Source organism: Hyperoodon ampullatus, assembly GCF_949752795.1.
Source record: "Hyperoodon ampullatus genome assembly, chromosome: X".
NCBI classification, from domain to species: domain Eukaryota; kingdom Metazoa; phylum Chordata; class Mammalia; order Artiodactyla; family Ziphiidae; genus Hyperoodon; species Hyperoodon ampullatus.
In genome coordinates this window covers 57,087,407-57,114,492 of record NC_136913.1, presented here as the reverse complement: position 1 = coordinate 57,114,492, position 27,086 = coordinate 57,087,407, and the positions used below count along the sequence as shown (strand labels likewise).

The 27,086-nt window shown below is 38.5% G+C and overlaps 1 protein-coding gene across 2 annotated transcripts in view; it reads left to right on the top strand.

Moving 5' to 3' along the window:
* The window catches only part of OPHN1 (oligophrenin 1), a gene marked incomplete at both ends in the record, with an annotated part of 648,741 nt that overhangs the window by 378,271 nt on the left and 243,384 nt on the right, over positions 1-27,086 (top strand). For both annotated transcript variants that reach the window (XM_079727359.1, XM_079727358.1), the window contains 5 exons: positions 3,444-3,535; positions 12,269-12,347; positions 14,968-15,001; positions 16,465-16,527; positions 17,944-18,018. In XM_079727359.1, coding sequence (XP_079583485.1) covers positions 3,444-3,535; positions 12,269-12,347; positions 14,968-15,001; positions 16,465-16,527; positions 17,944-18,018 — 343 coding nt within the window. The remainder of the gene's footprint in view (positions 1-3,443; positions 3,536-12,268; positions 12,348-14,967; positions 15,002-16,464; positions 16,528-17,943; positions 18,019-27,086) is intronic.

Genomic DNA, 27,086 nt, shown 5'->3' with positions numbered 1-27,086 from the left:
TGCAGCTAGCTTTTGAATAGAATGTCTTATATATAAAAAGAGGCCCTTCTTTTGGTGGGGCCTACTATTATGGGCACACTGGTGGGCAAACCCCCATAGTTAGTTGCCAGGCCCTGCCTACTGCTGAAGCTACCATCTGTTGGTGGGCTGGTCTGAGTTCCATTGCAGTTGGCTGTGGGGCCCAGGGAGTCCTGGAACTGTTTACTGCCCCATGGTAGTTTAGGCTGTGCCCTGGTCCTTACCCACTGGTGGGCTTGGCCAGGTCACTGGTTGGCTTCTTGTGAAGCCCAAAGGAAGGGTCCCAGAGCAGGTGTCAAGCTGCTGCTGGGTCAAGCTGGGGTCTGGGTGCTGGTGTCATCCTGCTGTTTGGTGGGGCTGGATCCTGGGTAAGCTGGTTGTGGGGCACAGTATGTCTCAAAGCTGGTTTCAGCACACTGCTGGGCAGTGTTGGAGCCCAGTGTATCCTGGGGCTGTTGCCTGCCTGCTACAGAGTAAGGCCAGTTCCTGGAGTTTTTGCCCACTTACTGGTGAGCAGGGCTGAGCCCTGTGCTCTCTGTTAGATCACACTGGGTCCTGGAGTGACTGGGTAGTCCAGGGGGACCTATTGCTGCTGCTAACCTGCTGGTGGATGGGGTTGTATCCCTCTGTGGCTGGCTGCTTGGCCTAGCATGTCCTAGGACTTTTGCCAACTAGCTGGTGGGTGGGGCCAGGTCTGACATTAATAAGCTACAAGGGGAACTCCAAAATGGTGCTTTCCAGCACTTGTTTCCTCATGGTAGAATTATCTCCTCAAAATGGCTGCCACCAGTGTCTGTGTCCCCAGGGTGAGTTCCAGTTGTCTCCTGTCTCTCTGGGTGGGTCTGTAATACCAGCAGGTTGATTTGTCCCAGGCCCCTTTCAAATTACTGCTTTTGTCCTGGTTCTCAGAGCAGGTGAGATTTTGTGTGCACCCTTTAAGAATAGAGTGTCTATTTCCTACAGCCCTCTGGCCCTCCTGAAAGGAAGCCCTGGCTTTCAAAGCCAGATGTTCTGAGGCCTTGTCTTCCCGGGTCAGGACCCCTTGACTAGGAATCCCATATGGGGGTCAGTTTATCCCTTGCCCCTTAGGGATAAACTCTGCAATTTTAATTATCTCCCTGTTTGTGGATCATGTACTCAGGGGTGTGCACCTTGACTATACCATGCCTGTGCCCCTCCTACCTGTCTAGTTGTGATTCCTTCCTTATACCTTTAGCTGTAGAAGATCTTTTCTGCTAGTCTTCAGGTGATTCTCATCATTGATCATCGCTCCATAAATAGTTGTAATATTGGTGTGCCCATGGGAGGAAGTGAGCTAACGGTCGTCCTACTCCACCTCTTGGACACTCTTGTCTCAAGAACTAGTCTTAAGGGCTTCCCTGGTGGCGCAGTGGTTGAGAGTCCACCTGCCGATGCGGGGAACACGGGTTCGTGCCCCGGTCTGGGAAGATCCCACATGCCGCGGAGCGGCTGGGCCCGTGAGCCATGGCCGCTGAGCCTGCGCGTCCGGAGCCTGTGCTCCGCAACGGGAGAGGCTGCAACAGTGAGAGGCCCGCGTACCAAAAAAAAAAAAAAAGAACTAGTCTTAAATCCTAGTTCTGTGGCCTAGTAAATTGTGATCTTGAGTAAATTACTTAATGTTGCTCAGTATCATTTTTCTCAGAAAAAATGGTAAGGATGATAATTTAGTTTATATTTATTGAGCACTAACTCTTTACTAGGTACTAGAGATATAAAGATAAATAAGACACTTCCCATATCCTTGAGGAGATCTCAGTCAAGTAGGGAAATCAGACATGAAAAAAAGAAGCTCTAATACAATGCAGAAAACACATACCAGACAGTATATGATATTGGGGAAGGATTTTTGAGGAAATGAAAGCTGAACTACAAGTTGCAGAACAAGTTAAGAGTTTAGCTTGTCAAAGAATATAGATAAAGTCACTTTGGGTGGAGGAAACAGTATATGCAAAGTTGGAGTCATGAAAGAGCATGATACATGTGTGAAATAAGAGCCCTTTTGCACTGATTGGACATAAACTAGATGACGGTGGCTGGAGGTGAACCTGGAGTGGTGGGCAGGGTGTTGTCCCCCAAGCTTTGACATCACCTCACCAAATCTGAAGGAGTTGAGAGTTTAAAGAAGGAGGGTGAGTACAGGATACTGTTAATTACTCTCATCTTGCAAGGCTAACAATGCTTAATATCCTAAGTGTTGGGGTTGGGAAGGCAGATTGAAAGGTGAACATAGAGTTTTGTTTCTATAGTGCAAGAACAGGTAAAAGGATAGACCTGCAAAAGGCTTGAGTGTGACAATGAGTGGGAAGTCCTGGATGATCAGCTGTATGGACCAGTTTGGATGGTATAGTGCTTAGACACAAACCTGGCACTTGGGCAGTATTTCTGAATTCGAGACAGCAAGGTGGGTAGTATTATTCCTATTTAATAGGTTGTGAAGTTTATATTCAGAGAGGAAGAATATTTACCCTGGGCCACATAGCTAGTAAATGGCATAACTGAGAAAAGACCCAAGGTTTTAAACTCCTTAGTTTATGGCTATTTCTGCTATAGCGACTTGGGTGACTGGGTAAGCCATTTTACCTCTCTGAGGTTCACTTCCCTCTGAGTGTTGTTATGAAGAAAAGTGGTTTAAAAATACCTAGCATAATATGTGGTACATAGTAGGTGATCCATAAACATTACTTCTCTTTCCTATACCCCACTGTCTCTGTTGAGATAATAGAGGGGAACTGAACTATGTTGGGATTTGGGGAATTTTAGTCTGTGTACACAGTGGATTTCTATGGCCTTGTTACATGACCACAAGACAGGTGGACCACACTATCCTGCACATATGAAATACCAAATGCCACCTTGACTATTACACAAACATGCCTATTGTCCCTACTTCTGCCCTATCTTTGGAGATATTGCTTTTGTAATTCCCATCATCTTAAAGACTATGGAAGTGGGGAACCAAAAATGTTTTTCTTCCCCTCTTCTATCTGCCACTTTAATGGAAGGAAGATACAGAAAGCCACTTACCCATTACAAACTCCCTACCTAGAAGCCTGACGAAATTTTATTTTGTACACTTAATGGCATTTGGGCAGCCCATTTCTCCTGAATTCCCCTTTACATGTTGTATAATGAGTTTCCTATTTAATACATCATGCTTGGAAAAGAGCAAGGGCTTATCCTGAGCATTTTCTCCTAAACTCAGCCATTGATTTTTGGAGCAGAGAGAAACCATCTGCCACCTTGCTGCAACTACCATTTGAGGGGACAAGGTTCTCAGTGAGGCTAAACATTGTTCCCGCTGCCTGAGAGATGCCTTCCAAGTGACACTGAGGACGCTGCAGTAGGCAGAAGAAGCTTCTATGTATTTTTTTTCAAGCTGGCTATTAATCCTTTTCTTATATCAGGGACCCTTGGACTTAACCCTGAAGTACTGCGTGAGAAGGAAGACGGAGTCTATCGACAAGAGATTCTGTTTTGATATAGAAACTAATGAAAGGTAAGCTGTGCTGATATGAATTGACAATGTCCCCATGTGCCAGATGCTGGCCCTGGGTAGGTATTTTATTTTCCTCTGTCATCTCTTGTTGATAAAAATGAGCAAAATTATTCATGACATCATTGTCTTGGCACTTCTGACTGCCCTTTCAGGGATCCCTGTTAGAGCTGGGCCAGAGCTAGTTCTCTCTATTCAAGGTTCACTCAGCTTTGCCTCACTTGCTTTAGGCAGAAGAAGTTACTCTTAGGATTTAATTTGTTATTATATATGCAAAAGGTCAACATTTGGTGATGCTACAAAAGGACAGGATAACAAAACTCATTCTTTTTTTTATTTCCTAATATACAAGAACAAATGAATTAGAACACATATTTAAGGGGAGGTAGATTGGATGGAGGATGGTAGTGATATTGGGGAGTCTTTTTTCCCCATTTGGTACAAATATGATACAGATTTTCCTACTTTGCAGATATTTATGTAAAGTGGAAATAGTTTGATTATCAAATTTCTGATTTCAGCAAAAGCTTGCAAACATTGGACTTCATTGCATTTGTTTCTCTCCAGTGCCCTCTTTTTGTTTTTTCAGCCTGGGCAATTTTATCAGAGGGGAATTTAACTGTTAAATTTTAAAATGAGAGCATTTGGAGTTACTTTGGAAAAAGGCATGCTATATAGTTGGGAGGTTGATCCAAAATTCAGTGACTAAATGTGTTTATTTTATTTCAGTCCATTATTTCCGTGTATTAGGCACTAAGTAATACAGTAGAATTTAACAAAATGATCAGATTGCTAGAAAGGAACTTGAAGGTTCAATTACAATATCATATGAGCAAAACTATTAGTGACTGGAATCATATAGATCAGACTAAGAAAATAAAGCATTTTTTTTGTCTGGGAAAAAGTAACTATTAGTCCATTTCCCCATTTTAAATTTCTGTTTGTGGAAGGGTAAGCTGGGACGAAGTTGAGAGAGTGGCATGGACATATATACAATACCAAATCTAAAATAGATAGCTAGTGGGAAGCAGCTGCATAGCACAGGGAGATCAGCTCGGTGCTTTGTGACCACCTAGAGGGGTGGGATAGGGAAGGTGGGAGGGAGACACAAGAGGGAGGGGATATGGGGATATATGTATATGTATAGCTGATTCACTTTGTTACACAGCAGAAAGTAAAGCAACATTGTAAAGCAATTATACTCCAATAAAGATATTAAAAAATGCTGTTTGTGAATCTATATGCTTTCTTTCTTAAGCATGGATGATCTTGGGCTTCCCTGGTGGCACAGTGGTTAAGAATCCACCTGTCAATGCAGGAGACACGGGTTCAAGCCCTGGTCCAGGAAGAGCCCACATGCCGCGGAGCAACTAAGCCCGTGTGCTACAACTACTGAGCCTGCGTACCACAGCTACTGAAGCCCGTGTTCCTAGAGCCCCTGCTCCGCAATAAGAGAATCCACCACAATGAGAAGCCCACGCACTGCAGCAAAGTGTAGCCCCCACTCGCCGCAACTAGAGAAAGCCGGTGCGCAGCAACAAAGACCCAACACAGCCAAAAAAAAAAAAAAAAAAAAGAATGGATGGTCTCAATCAAAGATGGTTGTAATTGTAAACATTGTTACTGATAAGCATAAGGCTGTCACTCATTTCCCCCACAGCTTCAGGCCCAGTAGGAAGGAGAAAGTGACTGTTGGCTGTCTTTCTTTTCATGAACCTTTAGTGTCATTGGCTATGCAGCATCAATGTACATAAACGAAATAAAAATTTTCTGTGTCTAGTTCCATTCTGATTCACTTTTCACCTTAAATTTGCCACCCACTTGCAAGTAATATTCCCATAGACTCAAAGCATTTGCAAACAGTTTGGCACTAAGGTTAGGGGCTAAGACCAACTCATCTTTATATATATTGCATCTAGTGATATGTATAGCTCATGGTAGATACTGAATTTGGTATTCATTTTTAAATGTGTTTTTCCCTAACCAAGAATGCTGAGGCATTCTGAGAATAGAACCCAGGAATTAAAGATTCAATGTATCTATGATTTTACTTGCCACATCATGGGCACTTTATTTTATTTTATTATTTTTTTCTTAACATATTTATTGGAGTATAATTGCTTTACAATGGTGTGTTAGTTTCTGCTTTATAACACAGTGAATCAGTTATACATATACATATGTTCCCATATCTTTTCCCTCTTGCATCTCCCTCCCTCCCATCCTCCCTATCCCACCCCTCTAGGTGGTCACAAACCACAGACCTGATCACCCTGTGCTATGTGGCTGCTTCCCACTAGCTATCCATTTTACATTTGGTAGTGGATATATGTCCATTCCACTCTCTCACTTTGTCACAGCTTATCCTGCCACCTCCCCATATCCTCAAGTCCATTCTCTAGTAGGTCTGTGTCTTTATTCCCATCTTACCCCTAGGTTCTTCATGACCTTTTTGTTTATATTTTTTCTTAGATTCCATATATATGAGTTAGCATAAAGCATTTGTTTTTCTCCTTCTGACTTACTTGACTGTATGACAGACTATAGGTCAATCAAACTCACTACAAATATCTCAATTTCGTTTCTTTTTATGGCTGAGTAATATTCCATTGTATATATGAGCCACTTCTTCATACATTCATCTGGTGATGGACACTTAGGTTGCTTCCATGTCCTGGCTATTGTAAATAGAACTGCAATGAACATTTTGGTACATGAAGTTTTGAATTATGGTTTTCTCAGTGTATATGCCCAGTAGTGGGATTGCTGGGTCATATGTGAGTTTTATTTTTAGTTTTTTAAGGAGCCTCCATACTGTTCTCCATAGTGGCTGTACCAATTCACATTCCCAACAACAGTGCAAGAGTGTTCCCTTTTCTCCACACCCTCTCCAGCATTTATTGTTACTAGATTTCTTAATGATGGCCATTCTGACCAGTGTGAGATGATATCTCATTGTAGTTTTGACCTGCATTTCTCTAATGATTAATAATGTTGAGCATTCTTTCATGTGTTCATTGGCAATCTGTATATCTTCTCTGGAGAAATGTCTATTTAGGTCTTCTGCCCATTTTTGGATTTTTTTTTTTGAGCTGCTTGTAAATGTTGGAGAATAATCCTTTGTCAGTTGCTTCATTTGCAAATATTTTTTGCCATTCTGAGGGTGGTCTTTTGGTCTTGTTTATGGTTTCCTTTGCTGTGCAAATGCTTTTAACTTTCATTAGGTCCCATTTGTTTATTTTTGTTTTTATTTCTATTTCTATAGGACGTGGGTCAAAAAGCATCTTGCTGTGATTTATGTCATAGAGTGTTCTGCCTATGTTTTCCTCTAAAAGTTTGATAGTGTCTGGTGTTACATTTAGGTCTTTAATCCATTTTGAGTTTATTTCTGTGTATGGTGTTAGAGAGTGTTCTAATTTCATACTTTTACATGTACCTGTCCAGTTTGCCAACAACACTTATTGAAGAGGCTGTCTTTTCTCCACTGTATATTCTTGCCTCCTTTATCAAAGATAAGGTGACCATATGTGCGGGGGTTTATTTCTGGGCTTTCTGTCCTGTTCCATTGATCTATATTTCTGTTTTTGTGCCAGTACCATGCTGTCTTGATTACTGTAGCTTTGTAGTATTGTCTGAATTCAGGGAGCCTCATTCCTCCAGCTCCGTTTTTCGTTCTCAAGATTGCTTTGGCTATTCAGGGTCTTTTGTGTTTCCATAGAAATTGTGAAATTCTTTGTTCCAGTTCTGTGGAAAATTCCACTGGTAGTTCGATAGGGATTGCATTGAATCTGTAGAAGATTGCTTTGGGTAGTAGAATCATTTTCACAATGTTGATTCTTCCAATCCAAAAACATGGTATATCTCTCCATCTATTTGTATCATCTTTAATTTCTTTCATCAGTGTCTTATAATTTTCTGCATACAGGTCTTTTGTCTCCTTAGGAAAGTTTATTCCTAGATATTTTATTATTTTTGTTGCAATGGTAAATGGGAGTGTTTTCTTAATTTCAGTTTCATATTTTTCATCATTAGTGTATAGGAATGCCAGAGATTTCTGTGCATTAATTTTGTATCCTGCTACTTTACCAGATTCATTGATTAGTTTTAGTAGTTTTCTGGTAGCATCTTTAGGATTCTTTATGTATAGTATCATGTCATCTGCAAACAGTAACAGCTTTACTTCCTCTTTTCCCATTTGGATTCCTTTTATTTCTTTTTCTTCTCTGATTGCTGTGGCTAAAACTTTGAAAACTAAGTTGAATAATAGTGCTGAGAGTGGGCAACCTTGTCTTGTTCCTGATCTTAGTGGAAATGGTTTCAGTTTTTCACCATTGAGGACGATGTTGGCTGTGGGTTTGTCATATATGGCCTTTATTTTGTTGAGGAAAGTTCCCTCTATGCCTACTTTCTGAAGGGTTTTTTGTCATAAATAGGTGTAGAATTTTGTTAAAAGCTTTCTCTGCATCTATTGAGATGATCATATGGTTTTTCTCCTTCAATATTTTAATATGGTGTATCACGTTGATTGATTTGCATATATTGAAGAATCCTTGCATTCCTGTAATAAACCACACTTGATCGTGGTGTATGATCCTTTTAATGGATCAATCCAAGAAGAAGATATAACAATTGTAAATATTTATGCACCGAACATAGGAGCACCTCAATACATAAGGCAATTACTAACAGCCATAAAAGGGGAAATTGATAGAAACACAATCATAGTAGGAGACTTTAACACCCCACTTTCACTAATAGACAGATCATCCAAAATGAAAATAATTATGAAAACACACACTTTAAATGATACATTAAACAAGATGGACTTCATTGGTATTTATAGGACATTCCATCCAAAAACAACAGAATATGCATTTTTCTCAAGTTCTCATGGAACATTCTCCAGACTAGATCATATCTTGGGTCACAAATCAAGCCTTGGTTAATTTAAGAAAATTGAATTTGTATCAGGTATCTTTTCCAACCACAGCGCTATGAGAGTAGATATCAATTACAGGAAAAGATCTGTAAAAAATACAAACACATGGAAGCTAAACAATAAACTACTTAATAACCAAGTGATCTCTGAAGAAATCGAAGAAGAGATTAAAAAATACCTAGAAACAAATGACAATGGAGACACGGTGACCCAAAACCTATGGATGCAGAAAAAGGAGTTCTAAGAGGGAAGTTTATAGCAATACAATCCTACCTTAGGAAACAGGAAACATCTCAAATAAACAACCTAACCTTGCACCTAAAGCAATTAGAGAAAGAAGAACAAAAAATCCCCCAAAGTTAGCAGAAGGAAAGAAATCATAAAGATCAGATCAGAAATAAATGAAAAAGAAATGAAGGAGACAGTAGCAAAGATCAATAAAACTAAAAGCTGGTTGTTTGAGAAGATAAGCAAAATTGATAAAGCATTAGCCAGACTCATCAAGAAAAAAAAGGAGACTGAAATCAATAGAATTAGAAATGAAAAAGGAGAAGTAACAACTGACACTGCAGAAATACAAAGGATCATGAGAGATTACTACAAGCAACTCTATGCCAATAAAATGGACCACCTGGAAGAAATGGACAAATTCTTAGAAATGCACAACCTGCCGAGACTGAACCAGGAAGAAAGAGAAAATATGAACAGACCAATCACTAGCACTGAAATTGAAACTGTGATTAAAAATTTTCCAACAAACAAAAGCCTAGGACCAGATGCCTTCACAGGCGAATTCTATCAAACATTTAGAGAAGAGCTAACTCCTATCCTTCTCAGACTCTTACAAAATATAGCAGAGGGAGGAACACTCCCAAACTCATTTTACGAGGCCACCAACACACCGATACCAAAACCAGACAAAGATGTCCAAACGAAAGAAAACTACAAGCCAATATCCCTGATGAACATAGATGCAAAATATTGGGCACTTTAAAAAAACATTCCCTTTTTAACAGTGAGGAGACTAAGACTTGTATATATTTAACTGCCTTGCCTAATCAAAGTCACATAGTTGCAAGGCTGTGCTCAAAGCCTGTTCTGTAGGTCTCCACACCCCATGTTCTTTTTAATTTTTTTCCATTGTCTATTTTAAGGAGAATATATATGTTCTGAAATAGAGGGTCAAATATAATAATGAACAGATGCTGAGGTACCTCTGTGCATGTGTAGCTTTCTGAGTGATGTGACCTCTGCATATGCTTTCCTTGCTGGTCAATCAGATATAAGGGGCAGAGGCAGGCCTCCCAGTAGACATCAGGCACCTTTACTCATGTTTCCTGTGGGATAGAACAAAGGACTCTTTGAGTCCCTTTTTCTATCTCCAGAATAGAGGATAACTTCTTTATTAGTGTTCCTACCAATATTTGAAGCCACAGGCTCATAGGCCATCAGAACTTGAAGGGCAATAATAATAGTAATAATGACAGCAGTGAGGATGATTATGACAACAGCAACTGCTAATATTCTCTGAGTACCTCTATGTGTCAGGCACCATTCTCAGCCTTTTAAGTGTATAATTTCCTTTAGTCTTCATCAGTCACATGAAGTAGGGTGTGTTACTATCCCAATTTCACAAAGACAAGGAGACAGAAAAAAGTTAAACCCTTAGGTTATACAGTTATTAAATATTAGAGCTAGGATCAAAATCCAGGAATACTGGTTTCCAAGTCATACTCCTAACCACTGGACTCTACTGCAAATATGCTGTATATGCCTTTTTGTTTTTGATGAGTGACTCAGACCTCAGGGTGGGCAAAGGATTTGTCTAAAGTCATAATGGAAAAGCCTGGACTAGAAGTCAGTACTCTCTACTTTGTCATCTTTTTGTTAGCAATATTTTTCTTTGAATTTGACTTTTGGTAGCACCCAAGAATCTCCAAATGCTTATTGAATAGTCATTTATTCTTTCAGCTTCTCCGTATAGTCAAGAGAGGACACATACCAGCTTACTGGTTTCCCAAGTAAGGAAACTGAGTCTAGAATGGCCTTAACATCCTATCTAGTCTACAGCATCTGCTTTTATGTTTGTTGCCCATTTGCTTGCTCTCCTTCCTTCTGGCTTCAGGATTCAGCTGCGTAGCTGTTTACACAAAGATTTCTAGACTTTCTAGCCCCATAAAATATATCCAAAAGATTGGATGTTTCTTAGAAGAAGGTAAACTTGAAAGAATCCAGTGACCAAAGCCAAGTCCTGGTTTTCTATTGATTCTGGCTTAAAGATCATTTGGGGGCTTTCGTTTTTTTTTTGTTTGTTTTTTTTCTTTTTTTCTTTTTTTACTTAAGGGTTTAGTCTTATTTGAATATTATAATTTGAGTCTGTGAAGAAAAAAAATTGGCATGAGTCGATAGGTGGTCACAGTGCTCATAAGCTCCCGAGGACACGTAGAATTCAGAATTCCTTTTCATTAACTGATGACTATGTTAGCTAATATCCCTAGTTCAGTAGCAAATCCTGTAAAGTGTAATTGTGTCCAAACAGCTAAAGAGCAGGAAAAAGAACGATTCATTCTAGTTAATGAATTGCTTTTTTTTTCTTTCCTTTTTTAAGGAGTACTTTAATGGAATAAGAAACAGAAGGACAGGTAGAACAGGAATCTCATGATATTAGAACTGGGATGGACCTCCCAGCTTGTCTGCTCCAACATTTTTATGGATAAAGAAACTGAGGAACAGTGACTTTTCCACTGAACTCTCTTGTAATTGCTCTTATCATTTCATTACTCTGAGAGAGGTCTCAACATAGAAGGAGTGAGAGTAACAAGCATCTCATAATGGCACAACTACACAGAGAATGGAAGAGACCTTATACCTGCAGTAATATGGTCAATCCCCAAATTCCAGTTTGGTTTTGAAGGTCTAATTGGGGTATCTCTGGGTATGTAGTTATAGTTACTGCAAGTAAATAAAATAAAATTGGATTTGAAGTCATCTGCCATGCAGAAGAGGCCTTATAGTGAATTAGTTAAGAAAGAAAATGGCTGCTGGACCAAAATTCCTAAATTGAAATCCTGGCTCTATATTTACCCACTGTGTGAACTTAGGTAACCTCTCTAGGTGCCTCAGTTTCCCCTTCTATAAAATAGGGATTACTATATTTCCTGCTTTATAGCCTTCCTGTGTAGATTAAATGAATTAATACCTATAAAGTACTTAGAAAAGAACCTGGCATCTGGTGAGCATTCAATAACTATTAGTTGTCATTGTTATTCATAAGATTGCTTAAATCAGCCAAAAGTCCTCCTCCCTGTGGCTGAGCCATTGTGCAAGTTGTTGACTTATTTCCAACTGAAATGCTCCTTGGACATCCTATGTGGTAGAAGTAGCAAGCCATCTTCCTGATAGATGAACGTGCCCATAATGAACATGCTCAGAACCCCTAGAGCCCAGACCAAATGGCTGGCTTCCAAGAGAGAGAGGCAGGGCGAGCCTCAGTTTGGCTCAAGCACAGTGGGGCCAGTTTAAGTGTGTATTATCGTGAGGTGTCAGTATCTGCCTTCCTATTTCCTTGTCTAACTCTGGCATGAGGCCACCAAGATACCACCTCCACCAGTGTCTCCAAAGTTACTGTTCTCTAAGTTCCATTGTTTTTCTGAGTAAAAAAGATTATGAGAAGTTGGAAATCTATATGCCTGTGCCTGCTCAGTCTGATATCTCCCAGGGCTGAGAGGGACCATAGATCACAAGACTCCATTCTCTCAGGTGACTTTTCTGCTCTCAAGTTGTCATTTTTTCCTTAGGCCAGGAACCATCACTCTGCAAGCCCTTTCAGAAGCTAACAGAAGACTATGGATGGAGGCCATGGATGGGAAAGAACCTGTAAGTTATCCTGGGGAAACCTCAGCAACATAATCCAGTATATTTGTCGCTCTAGTGGTAGCAGTGGATCCAGGATAAGTAAATGGTGATAGATTTTTTTTTTTTTTTTTTTTTTTTGCGGTACGCGGGCCTCTCTCTGTTGTGGCCTCTCCCGTTGCGGAGCACAGGCTCTGGACGCGCAGGCTCAGCGGCCATGGCTCACGGGCCCAGCCGCTCCGCGGCATGTGGGATCTTCCTGGACCGGGGCACGAACCCGCGTCCCCTGCATCGGCAGGCGGACTCTCAACCACTGCGCCACCAGGGAAGCCCGGTGATAGATCTTTGATACTCAAAATTTTAGAGGTAGAAGGAATTGTTGAGTTGACATTTCTTGTTTAACAAGTTAGGCAACTTGAGTTCCAGAGAGGGTGAAAGACTTCTCTAGGATCACTCTCAGAAAGGCTTCACAATGGGCCTAGAATCCAGGTCTCTCAGCTTCTTGCTCTGGTCTTAGATTATGCAGCCATGCCCCCAAAATCTTCTTAAAAAAGAAAATTAAGCCTTTTTGCAGTTTATAACATTAATATGTATTCATATATAAGGATGGAAAATAATTTCCATGGTTGTGAACAAGCATTTATTAAGATTTTATTCAAAATGGTTTTGCTGCCCCCCCCTTACATCCCCAAGTCAACTTGTTCTCTTTAAGGGCAGGAGATGGCATTGTCATCCTATATCTCAGGATGCACCACTCCATTTAGAACACTGTTACATATGATGACAAGTAATACTTTTAAAAGGCTAGTGATTATCATAGAAAGATCAATATGAACAGTCAGAGGTCACTGAAAAGCATTTTCTCTCTTCAGTATCTTCTGTGTAGGTTTCTTCTCGAGGCGTATGAAATAATATCAGCTTCCTAGTGTTGGAATCCCAGAAGGTTAGATTTGGATCTGGTTCTGCCATTCAATGATTGTGTGACCTTGAGATAGTTATTTAATCTCTGAGACTGTTCTCTTAAGTAAAATGGCTTTAATAATTTCTGTTCTACCTACCTCACAGAGTTGATTTGAAAAATCAATTGAAAGCCAGTTTGTCAACCATAATGTACTATATTAGGTTGAGGTGCTTCTGACTGGTCTGAAGTTTGGGTACAAACCTACTGAAATTCAACAGTGTTTGGATACAGTCCAATCTTCTTGCTTTACACAAGGCAAAAACTTGCTAAGAGAGGAAATATATTACAGGGCTTTCTTTCTGTGTGTTTTCAGTGCCTTGGAGACTAAAGAGGAGTGCCCAGATGCCAGATTGCATTAATAGCAACCAAGATGGTAGCAGGAGAGAAGTGGTGCTGTGAGGACTGTCATCCAGAAAATAGGCCAGGGCCTTTCTCCCCTTCCTCCCCTCCCAGAAACCTGGAGCTTAACTATTACATGCCTGTGATAATTTCTTTGGGAGGATAGTAGGAAGCTCCGCGAGGCATTTTATTCTTTTTTGTTGTTGTTCATATTTCTTTCTTTTTACTTTTTAAAATTGAAGTATAGTTAATTTACAATATTGTAAGGCATTTTACTTTTAATTCCCTCTCCTGAAATTGCTCTCCCTTTAGGGTTTTAAAAATCAAAGGATACAGATGGCTTTTTGTGGAGGATGATGTTAGAACATGGGCCCACTGCATGTGGATCCTTACCAACTTGATTATGAGAGACGTTTCACAAATATCTTGTTTATAGCAGTGGTGAAAAGGGGCTGGCCAAGCACAGAAACCTCTTTCACTGAAATATCCATTGGCATACACACATAGGGAGAAAATTTTCTTTTAAAAGGAGAGCTTGTTAAAGCAAACTATACAGATGGCATATAGAGGACTTATTTCCTGCAGCCTCACATTATTAATGTTGTCACTGCTTTATTAACCCCCCCAGTCACTGATCTCATACATAGTATGCTTGCCTTTGCTTAAAGTGTCAAAGAAGATCAGGACTTGAAGGAACATCTACTCTAACCCTGATCATTTTAGAGATATGAATTTTGAAGTCTAGAGAATGAAAAGGACACGCCTAAGTTTCATAATGAGGTAGAGGTAGAGGTAGAGCCAAGATTAGACTTCAAGAGTCAAGGATCTCCTCTTTGGTCTCTCACAGCTATCACAATGCATACTTCAAGATGGCTCAGAGAAATCTTGGTGAATGCATGGATCTCTTTCAGATGGGCACTTGCCTTTCTACAAGGAAACACCCATTAATGTCTCTGGGTGGGGAGGTTGGTATTAGGAATATTTAAATTTTACCATCAATGCCAATTACCCAGGTATCCATGAGAAAATCACTTTCTTTCTCTCATGCTCTCTTGCTCCATCAGAAAAATTCTCTAAGCTTTACATAAGTAAATGTCTAAGATGAGTAGGCTACAACTGCAGTGAAACTGTATGAAATCCAGTGTAATCTTTAGTGATTGTTAATCCAACTGTTCCTAGGGCCCTAGGCAAAGATGATTCTGTTTAGCCCACTTTCTTTCTTGTTAAAGCCTTGAAGTTGCTAATACTTTTGATGGCTTATTTGGGGAAAGATATTTAGTATTTGCTGTACTTACCTATAGTGATTCACAATAACCATGGCTCTTTCTGTCTCTTTTTTTGTAGATCTATCACAGCCCTATAACGAAACAGGAAGAAAGTGAGTTAAATTTCTGATCTACTGATATTATGAACTGTTAGCTGTCCTAATCACAGTAAATGCTATCATCAATGATATGTAATATTGATGCAAGTGTATTTGTGGATACCTCTGTATGGAATGAAATTCAGGCCTATTTTTTTTTTAACTTTTTTTTTATTAGTTTCTGCTTTATAACAAAGTGAATCAGTCATACATATACATCTGTTCCCACATCCCTTCCCTCATGCATCTCCCTCCCTCCCACCCTCCCCATCCCACCCCTCCAGGCGGTCACAAAGCACCGAGCTGATCTCCCTGTGCTCTGCGGCTGCTTCCCACTATCTATCTACCTTATGTTTGGTAGTGTATATATGTCCATGCCTCTCTTTCACTTGGTCACAGCTTACCCTTCCCCCTCCCCATATCCTCAAGTCCATTCTCAAGTACGTCTGTGTCTTTATTCCCGTTTTAGCCCTAGGTTCTTCATGACATTTTATTTTAAATTCCATATATATGTGTTAGCATACGGTATTTGTCTTTCTCTTTCTGACTTACTTCACTCTGTATGACAGACTCTAGGTCTATCCACCTCATTACAAATAGCTCAGTTTTGTTTCTTTTTATGGCTGAGTAATATTCCATTGTATATATGTGCCACATCTTCTTTATCCATTCATCCGATGGCATTTCTCCAAAGAAGATATACAGACTGCCAACAAACACATGAAAGAATGCTCAACATCATTAATCATTAGAGAAATGCAAATGAAAACTACAATGAGATATCATCTCACACCAGTCAGAATGGCCATCATCAAGAAATCTAGAAACAATAAATGCTGGAGAGGGTGTGGAGAAAAGGGAACACTCTTGCACTGCTGGTGGGAATGTGAATTGGTGCAGCCACTGTGGAGAACAGTATGGAGGTTCCTTAAAAAACTAAAAATAGAACTACCATATGACCCAGCAATCCCACTACTAGGCATATACCCTGAGAAAACCATAATTCAAAAAGAGACATGTACCAAAATGTTCATTGCAGCTCTATTCACAATAGCCCGGAGCTGGAAACAGGCCTATTTTTTTTAAAAGGTGTTTATTGATTGAATTAAGGAAGTCACTTTATCTTAGCTTATAGGTGGGATAGTAGTAGTAATATAAAGTAACACATTATATCCTTCTTTTTCTAGACACATGATAGAAATTTTGTGCATTACCAGCCTCACATTTCACATTTGATGTAGCTCATGCCTAAAGCAGACATAATGCAAAGGGTCAAGTAAAAGCATTTTGTGTTATAAGAGTAAAAACTCTAACCACCCTCTCCCCTGAATGAGGAATCTTTCCACCTAAGGCTGATTGAAGAAGAGCAACCAAACCCCTAGTTCTCTCACTGAAGTCTCTTAGCAAGATTATTGAATGCTTGGTAGGTGAGGGTTATTACAGCAGAATCTAACTCTGCTTTCTTTTGCTTTAAACAGTGGAGCTGAACGAAGTGGGGTTCAAGTTCGTTAGGAAGTGCATCAATGTCATTGAAACCAAAGGTAAGATATGAACCATAGCCTTAGCAGTGTTTGAATCTGGTAATTCATTTTTTTAAACATGGTTTTATTATTTATTTATTTATTTTTATTGACGTACAGTTGATGTACAATATTATATGTTACAGGTATACAACATAGTGATTCACAGTTTTTAAATATTATACTCCATTTATAGTTATTATAAAATATTGTCTATATTCCCTGTATTGTACAATATATTCTTGTAGCTTATTTATTTTATACATAATAGTTTGTACCTCTTAATTCCCACCCCTATTTCACCCCTCTCCTCCCCCCAACCCCACTGGTAACCACTAGTTTGTTCTCTATATCTGCGAGTCTGTTTCTTTTTTGTTATGTTCACCAGTTTTATTTTATCTTTTAGATTCTACCTGTAAGTGATATCATACAGTATTTGTCTTTGTCTGATTTATTTCACTTAGCATAATACACTCCAGGTCCATCCACGTTGCTGCAAATGACAAAATCTGGTCATTCTGAATTTTTCCTGGGCAATTTCTCTAAAGGAACAATGATATCATCTGTTAGTCAGGACCCGTTTTAGGAAAGGAGACTGTTTATAAACCTTGAGTACTAGACACAATTTTTTAAATTCCCTCAGATTGTAAATCAGTGGCATTTGACCATGTTGGATAATTTGTGGTTTACTGCTTTTAAAGATAAAGAACTTCAAATGGCTTATAAAATATTCTCAAATACTATCTGGCACTCTTCAAGTAGTGTTATGATAGTTCCATCCTAAATAAACAAGAGGTCAGTTTCTGCCACAATACATATTGATTTAAAAATTTTGGGGGGCAAAGTTAAATTCAGGCAAATGTGGCATCAGCATTCTTCCAGGTTGACGATAATCTCTTGTTTCTCTCTGAGAATATTTTGAATGTAGGCAAGTGTAGTGTATGAGCCAGGCCTCTTTTTTTTTTTTTTTTTTAAAGTTTCTTCAGTCTTTCTCCATGCAAAAAATGGCTGTTTGCTTCACATCTGCCACACTCTAGGCCTCTCTTACTTTATACCACTGCTCAGGGGCAATTTGAAGGTTCATATTTCCTCCTTTATCAAATAAACCCTAGTTCCTTGACAAGATGGTAACACCATTCTCAGCCATCCGCTGCTACTCACCTGAGCATTTTCTTCTATTTACTATAGAGTGTGTTCTTTTCTGCTCAGGTTAATGAGGCCTTGGTACAATCCAAATGAAAGTATGAAAAGAATAATTTGCAGAGATGTTTCAGGACTGTTCCCCTATTGCAGGGGAGGGCTGAAGAGATTGGAGAGAGTAGGGAGACCCTTTCCTGTTTGAACTGACTCCACTGTGTAAGTACCTACTTTCTCTACCCTGAGGGAGATGAAAGCTCTAGTTATATAAATAAAACTGACTTGGTTTTCTTTCCCTAGGGATCAAGACAGAGGGATTGTACCGTACCGTGGGCAGCAATATTCAGGTTCAGAAGTTGCTGAATGCCTTTTTTGGTAACAATTTTTATTTCATAATTCTTTTTGGGAGTTGTCTGTGTATTAGGAAGAAATGTGGCTATAAGAGAAAGGAGACATTGCTAAAGAAGGTTGTAGAATATATTTTTAAAAATGTTTTCAAACATACAAAAATGTACACATATTTGCCTATCCTGAGTCAGAGACAATCTTGCCTTGAAACATCTTATTCACTCCTCAAATCCTTTGCAATCTGGATTCCAACCCAACCTCTCCATTGGAACTACTCTGGCCATGCTTAGAAGGCACCTTCTTGTGAAATCCAGTGGACTCTTTTCAGTCTCTATTTTGCTTGATATCCTTGTTCACCACTCTCTCCTTTTCGAAACTTTCTCCCTACATGACTTCTGTGACTCAATGGTCTCTTGATTCTTCTAACATCTTGTATTATTCCTTTCAAGTGACTCTTGTCAGGTCCTTTTTCTTTTTCTTACCTTTTAAATCTTGTCTGGGTATTTCCCAGCATGCTATCTTTGCCCCCCTTCATTTCTTCTTCTACATGTTTTCTTAATGATTGATTTTTATCCTGGCTATGGATCATATTTTTCTTTTATACATATGTCTAGTAATTTTTGTTGGACACTGGACATCGTGACTTGAGTGTTTCAATTTCGTTGACTTCTTTTTAAGAGTGTTGAATTTTGTATTGCAGGCAGTTATTTGTGGAGCAGCTTGATCCATTTGAAGATTATTTTTAAGCTTGTTAGGATAGATATAAAGTATCCTTTCCTGGCTAGTTTAGCCTTACATCTAAGGTCTGACTTCTTTTGTCTCTTTATTCTATTGGAACTTAAACGTTTGCCAGCTTTGTGTGAGTTCTGGGTATTCTTCAGCTTAAAACTTCTTGGTATTTCTTTGCCTAGACTAATGGATTTTCATCCTAGGCACTAGGATTTATATCCAATAACAGACTCAAGGGGACTCATAGCTAGGGTTTTTTCAGTTCTTTTTTTACACAGCTCCCTGTTCTCTGGTACTCTGCCCTGCAAATTCTAGTTTCCTCAGCCTCTCTGAACTTTGAGCCTCTCTGAACTCTGATCTTTGTCTCTTCAACTGAGCAAGACTTGCATGCTCAGCTTGAGCTCTCACTCCCCATGCTACCATCCAGAAAGTGTTTTCAGGTAGCAAGCTATGGCGATGGTAGGGCTTATTCTTGTTTTTTTCCCCTTTCAGAGTCATAGTCTTATACTGTATGTTGTTCAATGACTACAAACAGCTATTTCATATATTTTGTCCTGTGTTCTAATTGTTATAACAGGAGGGAAGTCTGGTCCCAGTTACTCCAACATGGCCAGGAGTGGAAATTCCTCTTTGTGGTTTTTACTAGCACTTCTTTGCTTTCAGCACTCAAAATTCACTAGTCCAGACATCATCTCATGAGTTCTAAAATCATGGATTCAGTTTCCCACTGGACCTGTGCTTCTCAAACATACTCAGGTCATGGCACACATTGGAATGATCATATCTGTGTAGCACACTCTGATAAGTGGACAAAACTGATCATGGCTGAGGCAGTAAGCTCCAGAGGCTGAGGAAGTCAGTATTGGAATTTTTGCACAAGGTCTCTGTACATAGATGTTCCACAGGTACCTATGTTTTACATGTCCAAAACTAAACTCATTGTTTATCTCTTCCTGAAAACCTGCTCTTCTTCCTTTTGTGAATTATGGTGAACTATCTGGTAAGCTCAGTTCTCATAAAGTGTCAGAGAACAAATTGAGTGTGGAAAGCTGCAGTTTGGATAAAGCATATATTTTTGGTCTTTTCTCTGATGCATACCTTACCTTCCACAAACCTGCAGGCCTGACATCCTAATCTATTAACACTTGAGGGTGCTGCAGCATCCATTAAGAACAGTTATGGAGATTTTGCATTGTGGATTACATCATTGGTACCTCAATATCTGTTTCTATTTATCATTTTACACTGTTGACTTTTAAAAATTTAAGCTGTGTTATTCCTGGCCAATATACATTGCATTTTGTAAGCTAAAGGACACTTTTCATATATAAAACAGTTGACAGCATGGGCCAGGATATTTAGTCTCTAAAAAATTATTGAACTATTTAGAAATCTGTTTCCAGTATCACTACATTCTTCTACCTGATGTATAATAAGCTAAAAGAACCGCCATGCTGGGCATCCTACTGATTCTGTTACAGGCTTCAATAGGACTGAAATGGTTTATTCAAATCACACATGACAGTACAATTCAGTTAAAGTATCATGGAAAGTAGCTGGGCTGGTGCAGTGCATGTGTTCAACATCAACCCCCAAATATCAATACTCATAAGAATATCTGAAAAATAGACAATAGTCTATTATATTCAGAATATTTATATTCTGAATAAAAATATTTATAAGTATTTTATAAAACAGTGTTAATTTACTTATGTATTCATAAAACTGGTAAACCCTGATCCCTGCCCCAGATCTAAGAATTTCTAGATCTGTTGATGATCCTCATTCATTTATTTATTCATCTAGCAAATATTTGAGTATCTACAAAGGGCCAGGCATTACACTCAGGGCTATAGATTAAACACTGAACACACCACTTGTATTTCCTACCTTTGTGGGACTTACATGCTATGGAGAAGACTGTCTGTCATCTAGCGTATAATCTATAAATATGTAAAGAGACCTCCCTTCTAAGCTTCTTTCGTGTTATGTCTTCTGGAGATTCTCACTGGGATACTCCAAATTGCCCTGCTTCTTTTGACCTATCCTGATCTTTTCCCATACCACTACGAATTGGCTGCCTTGGCTTCATGTAGGCTCACCATGATTTATCCAGAAGAAAGAGCATTCATTTCCTTTTGCCAGCATGATATCTCTTCCTTACTTCTTTCCTTAGGTCTCATGCTCTTTGCTAGTCAAAAAGACACTTGCAGCCACTTTTTTAACCCAAACAATCTGCGGACTGCAGACTACTTTCTCTATGGTGTCTCCTATAACACTTGACTGTGGGCTTTCTTCTGTTGTTTACTAGAGCCTTCCATACTTCCCCTACCTGAAAATCTGTCTTTTTGGCAAATATAACACTAAGTCGAAGGGGATATATCCACAATTAATAATTATTTTTCAATCAGTCTGTTGGTTGGTTAGTCACAGTTCTCCCCTACCCTAGATTGTTGCATGATGCCCTATGTTAATAGATCCTACAAACTGTGAGGAATAGTCTTCACTTGTGCTGGATCCATCAAAAACTATGTTGGTCACAGAGGAACTAATTTGATTACCTCAGAGGCAGTTTGGCACCACATCTAAGAGTTCTGCTTCTTCACCCTTTACCAAGTCATAGGCATTTCATTAATGATAATGCCTACTGTTATCATTATAATCTTGATAATCATAATTAATGCTCATGATAGTGCCAATGTACCTAGCACACTGTGGTAACTCAGTAACTGTTCCTTCAATGGAACTCTGAGATCATGTTGTGCTTCAGAGACTAAGTGTTTTACGATGACTGGAGCAAAGGGGTGAGATGGGGCATGGAGAGCAAAGAGACTGGATATATTAACAGAAGTCCTTGATGAAGTTGAACCTGGCTAGGAAACCATACACAGAAAAGCATTGCTCCTACAATACTATTACCATGACAGAGGCCTACTGAGCTAAACAGAGGGGAAGTTGGCATGGTGAGTGAAGTAACTAATCACTAAGATGTTAGTTAGGTATTTAAATTGCTCCTTTCACATTCATGCTATTAGAAGAAAATATATTTTATTTTCAGAAACCAAGTGGAATATCACCTAATATAATCATATGTAGAGAGTTAAATAGAGTAGAAACGTGCACACATGGATGATAGTAGACATTTTTTATTTCCATACTTAATGCAAAGTATTCAGCACCTGAAAACTTAACTTTAGTATTAAACTCACGTATATTTAGACAAATAGATAATAAGTATATATTAAACAGAAGCAACTTCAAATTATATGAGCTCTTTGGCTCAAGGAGAAAGAAGTCCATTAGAAAATAAAACAAAACCATGTTACACTCCACTTCAGTAGTCCCAGAACTTGAACTCTATGCATTAACCTTTAAAGCAATTCTATAGGTTAATAATTTTTATTATACTCTAGAATAGTGGAGATCTTTAACTTTCAATACATATCAAAATGCTTTTATTCCTAAGTCCAGATCTGTGTGTGTACATATATTTTAAAAATTCATGTAGCTTCTATACATTAATCATGACTATACTTACTAACCTAGATACTTTGATTATTCTCAGATTATGCTTGCTTTGAACCAGTACTGTTGGAGGCCAAAAGAATTTACCACCTATATGTAATGTTGTCCTTTAAAAAATATTTCTTATTTTTCTTTAGTTTTGAAGCTGACTTCAAAAACTTTTAGAAATAAAGTTTATAGACTGAATATTTTTTCTACTGTTTTCTCAAGATCTGAATATCTGAGGTCAAATTCATCTTTAGTTCCCAACGAACATATTGCCCTTTCTTAGCATTTCTGTCAATATATGAAAGGTGGGGTAAGAATTTTTGTTTCAGGGGTATTTTAATGTACAGAAAATAAATTAAAGCTGACATATGAATCTGGCAACCCCCTCACCCAACTTGCTCCATGCTGCTGGGTTTCTGATATATGGACAGTTTTTCAGTTATCTCACCATGAGTAAGGAACCAGGGAATTGTTCACATTAGTGTCCTATTGCTGCTGTAACAAATTGCCACAAACATAGTGGCTTAAAACAACACAAATTTGTTCTCTTACAGTTTAAGAGGTCAGAGGTCTAAAATCAGTCTTATGGAGCTAAAACAAGATATTGGCAGGGTTAGATTCCTTCTGGAGGCTCTGGAAGATAATCTGTTTCCTTGCCTTTTCCAGCTTCTAGAGGATGTCCATTTTCCTTGTCTCCTATGTGCTAAGCACTGTATTAGGTGGTCAGTACACAGCAGAGAACAAGGCAGACAAAAATTCCTTTCCTCGCAGAGCTTAGAGTCTCGCAGAAGCTTTAGTTCATGGACATAGTCATACATTTTCCTCTCAGAGTAACCTCTGGAATATCCCAGATACAGGGTCCTGTTGATCTCTACTGGCAGCAGAAGGACATAAAACAGTACAAAAGAGAAATCACAGTATTCCCCTTGGAATAAAATAGCCTGTTTCTTGAACCAAGATCTTTCATATATTTCTATGATGCATGTAAGGAAAATATATTAACTTAGGGATAATGTAAAAGTATTCCTTTTCCTGATGTGGAGTATATACCTCATTTCTTCTGTCTAAACTCCATTTGTTTTCATTTTCTTACAGGTCTTATTGTCTTCTGCCTCCTTCTGTCTTGAATTATCAACACTTTTCTCCTTTTCTTTAGACCAGTCTTACAATTCTCTCCATCACATTCATTGATTCACCCAGTGTTTATTGAATGCCTACTATGTGATAGACACTGGTATTTATGGCTACTGTTTATCTCTCTTTATTTGTTCTTTTATCCCATTCTTCACATATCCCTTGCTTTCTATTCTTTTTTTTAAGCAATGCTTTTATTTTATTTATTTTTAATTTTTGAATTTTATTTTATATTTTTATACAGCACATTCTTATTAGTTATCTATTTTATACATATTAGTGTATATATGTCTATCCCAATCTCCCAATTCATCCCACCACCACCACCACCCCCTGCTTTTTTCCTCCTTTGGTGTCCATATGTTTGTTCTCTACATCTGTCTCTCTATTTCTGCCCTGCAGACTGGTTCATCTGTACCATGTTTCTAGGTTCCACATATATGTGTTAATATACGATATTTGTTTTTCTCTTTCTGACTTACTTCACTCTGTATGACACTCTCTAGATCCATCCACGTCTCTGCAAATGACCCAATTTCATTCCTTTTTATGGCTGAGTAATATTCCATTGTATATATGGGCCACATCTTCTTTATCCATTCATCTGTTGATGGGCATTTAGGTTGCTTCCATGACCTGGCTATTGCAAATAGTGCTGCAGTGAACATTGGGGTGCATGTGTCTTTTTGAATTATGGTTTTCTCTGGGTATATGCCCAGTAGTGGGATTGCTGGGTCATATGGTAATTCTATTTTTAGATTTTTAAGGAAGCTGCATACTGTTCTACATAGTGGCTGTATCAATTTACATTCCCACCAACAGTGCAAGAGGGTTCACTTTTCTCCCTTGCTTTCTATTCTAATTTACTATGACTATTGATTCTTTTCCATAAAATCTCTCCCATTAGCTCATATTAGAAACACTTCCAGATACAAGTAGCAAAATAATCAGAAATGAAAGATTAGTCTTCCCTAGATCAAACCTAGCTATCATCTGGGAAAATTGCATTTACTGAATGCTCAGGTAGACAGTACATGCTCTAGCATTTTTCTATCTATGTTCCTTCACCAGATGCCTGAATCTCTAGGAATCTAGTATGCAGCACAGTGGCTGACACAGGAAATATTTGTGGAATGAACGAGTGCTGTAGTGAATTAACTAATGATATCTCCAAACTAATGACATAATGTAGACCACAGCAAAAGCCAGCTATAATTCCATATTTGTATATTCCCCTTGTATCCCTAATAATGGTACAAGAAATTAATTGCCAGTTACATTAAGCAAAGTTCCACATACTTTTTCAATTAAAAACAAAGCAAAAATTAGAAACCAACACATTTGTAGAATAAGAATTCTCAGCGAGTCCCACTATCATGTGAATACATGTTCTAAATTGATTTCATGAGCTGATCAGTCTATACTTGCACTCAAAATTTTGCATTCCATGGTGGGCATATCTACTGTTAAAAGATAAACTGAGGCATATTAAGGTTTCTAAAAGTTTATTTGAGCAAAAATTGATTTGAATCAGGCAGCACCCATCTAACAGATAGAAAGGAGCCCCAAGGAGCTGTACAAAATGAAGACTTTTATAGGGAATGGGGAGCAGGAATAAGGAAATATTACTGGTAAAAAAGTGGGTTGGTTATTGCAAGGTTACTTTCCTTTAGGGGATAACAGGGATCTATCAAGTAGATTACTTAACTAGTGTTGATCATGTGATTCCTGATTGACCAGATTAAGACTGTATTTCTGGGAGAGCAGAAATTGTAATTATGTCTTAGTTTGGTGACATGAGGCTTAGCATAAAAGACTCCATTTTGGGCCTCTTGTTTTTTAATAGTACAAAGTGTTGTAAAATATTGAGAACAGAACAAAAAAGTCATGAGTGAAAGCATAAAACCCATCAATAATGGACAAATTTAGCAATAAGGATTTTTTATACCTCAGAATTAAAGTAAAACAATAAATGTTTCACTCTTTTATACTAATTCCCTATGTTGAACACATTTATTGTACCTATTGCCTATCACGTTCTATTGAAATTATTTCTTCATGCATGTCTCTCCCATGATAATTCCTTTTTCTCAGAAACAGGAACCATTCCATATATGGCTGTACTAAATACTATTGCACAAAGTTCCTACCTTATATAGTTTCAAAAAATATAGCTGCTGTGAATCTCTACAAAGAGCATTAGTACCATTAAGTTATTTGAACTGACATGTAATTAATATTTGGGCATAACAGATAGTAATTAGCAAGTCATTATTATTATTATTATTTTGTGTATGGAGGCCAGAATTCTCAAAGATGCCCAAATCCCAGTCAGAGGCAATTCTTCATTTAAACCACGTAGATGATAATGGGCAAAGGAGAACTGCAGGTCCTTTTCTCTATTTGAGGGCATCTTTTATTTGTTCTTCCTATTGCCCTCATCATTCCCTCATTGCTGTTCCTTTGCTGTCCAGATAATCACATCCAGCTTTCCTGAAGGCTCTTCTTACCTGGGTAGTTAGTTCAGTTTTGATTCTTCTCCCCATCCCATTCATGTAGTTTTCTTTTTTCTTTTTTTGCATCTTTATTGGAGTATAAATGCTTTACAATGTTGTGTTATTTTCTGCTGTATAACAAAGTGAATCAACTATATGTATACATGTATCAACGTATACCCTCCCTCTTGTGTCCCCCTACCAAACTCCCTATCCCACCCCTCTAGGTGGTCACAAAGCATCAAGCTGATCTCCCTGTGCTATGTAGCTGCTTCCCACTAGATATCTGTTTTACATATGGTAGTGTATATATGTCCATGCTACTCTCTCACTTCTTCCCAGCTTATCCTTCCCTCTCCCCATCTCCTCAAGTCCATTATCTACGTCTGTGTCTTTATTCCTGTCCTGAACCTAGGTTCACCAGAACTGTTTTAATTTTTTTTGCTTCCATATATAAGTGTTAGCATACGGTATTTGTTCTTCTCTTTCTGACTTACTTCACTCTGTATGACAGACGCCAAGTCCACCCACCTTACTACAAATAGCTCAATTTTGTTCCTTTTTATGGCTTAGTAATATTCCACTGCATATGTGTGCCACATCTTCTTTATCCATTCATCTGTCGATGGACACTTAGGTTGCTTTCATGTCCTGGCTATTGTAAATAGTGCTGCAATGAACATTGTGGTATATGTCTCTTTTGGAATTATGGTTTTCTCAAAGTATATGCCCAGTAGTGGGATTGTTTGGTCATATGGTAGTTCTATTTTTAGTTTTTTAAGGAACCTCCATACTGTTCTCCATAGGGGCTCTATCAATTTACATTCCCACCAGCAGTGCAAGAGGATTCCCTTTTCTCCACACCCTCTCCAGCATTTACTGTTTGTAGAATTTTTGATGATGGCCATTCTGACTGGTGTGAGGTGATACCTCATTGTAGTTTTGATTTTCATTTCTCAAATGATTAGTGATGTTGAGCATCCTTTCATGTGTTTGTTGGCAATTTGTATATCTTCTTTGGACAAATGTCTATTTAGGTCTTCTGCCCATTTTTGGATAGGGTTGTTTGCTTTTTTGATATTGAGCTGCTTGTATATTTTGGAGATTAATCCTTTGTCAGTTGCTTCATTTGCAAATATTTTCTCCCATTCTGAGGGCTGTCTTTTCGTCTTGTTTATGGTTTCCACTACTGTACAAAAGTATTTAAGTTTCATTCGGTCCCAT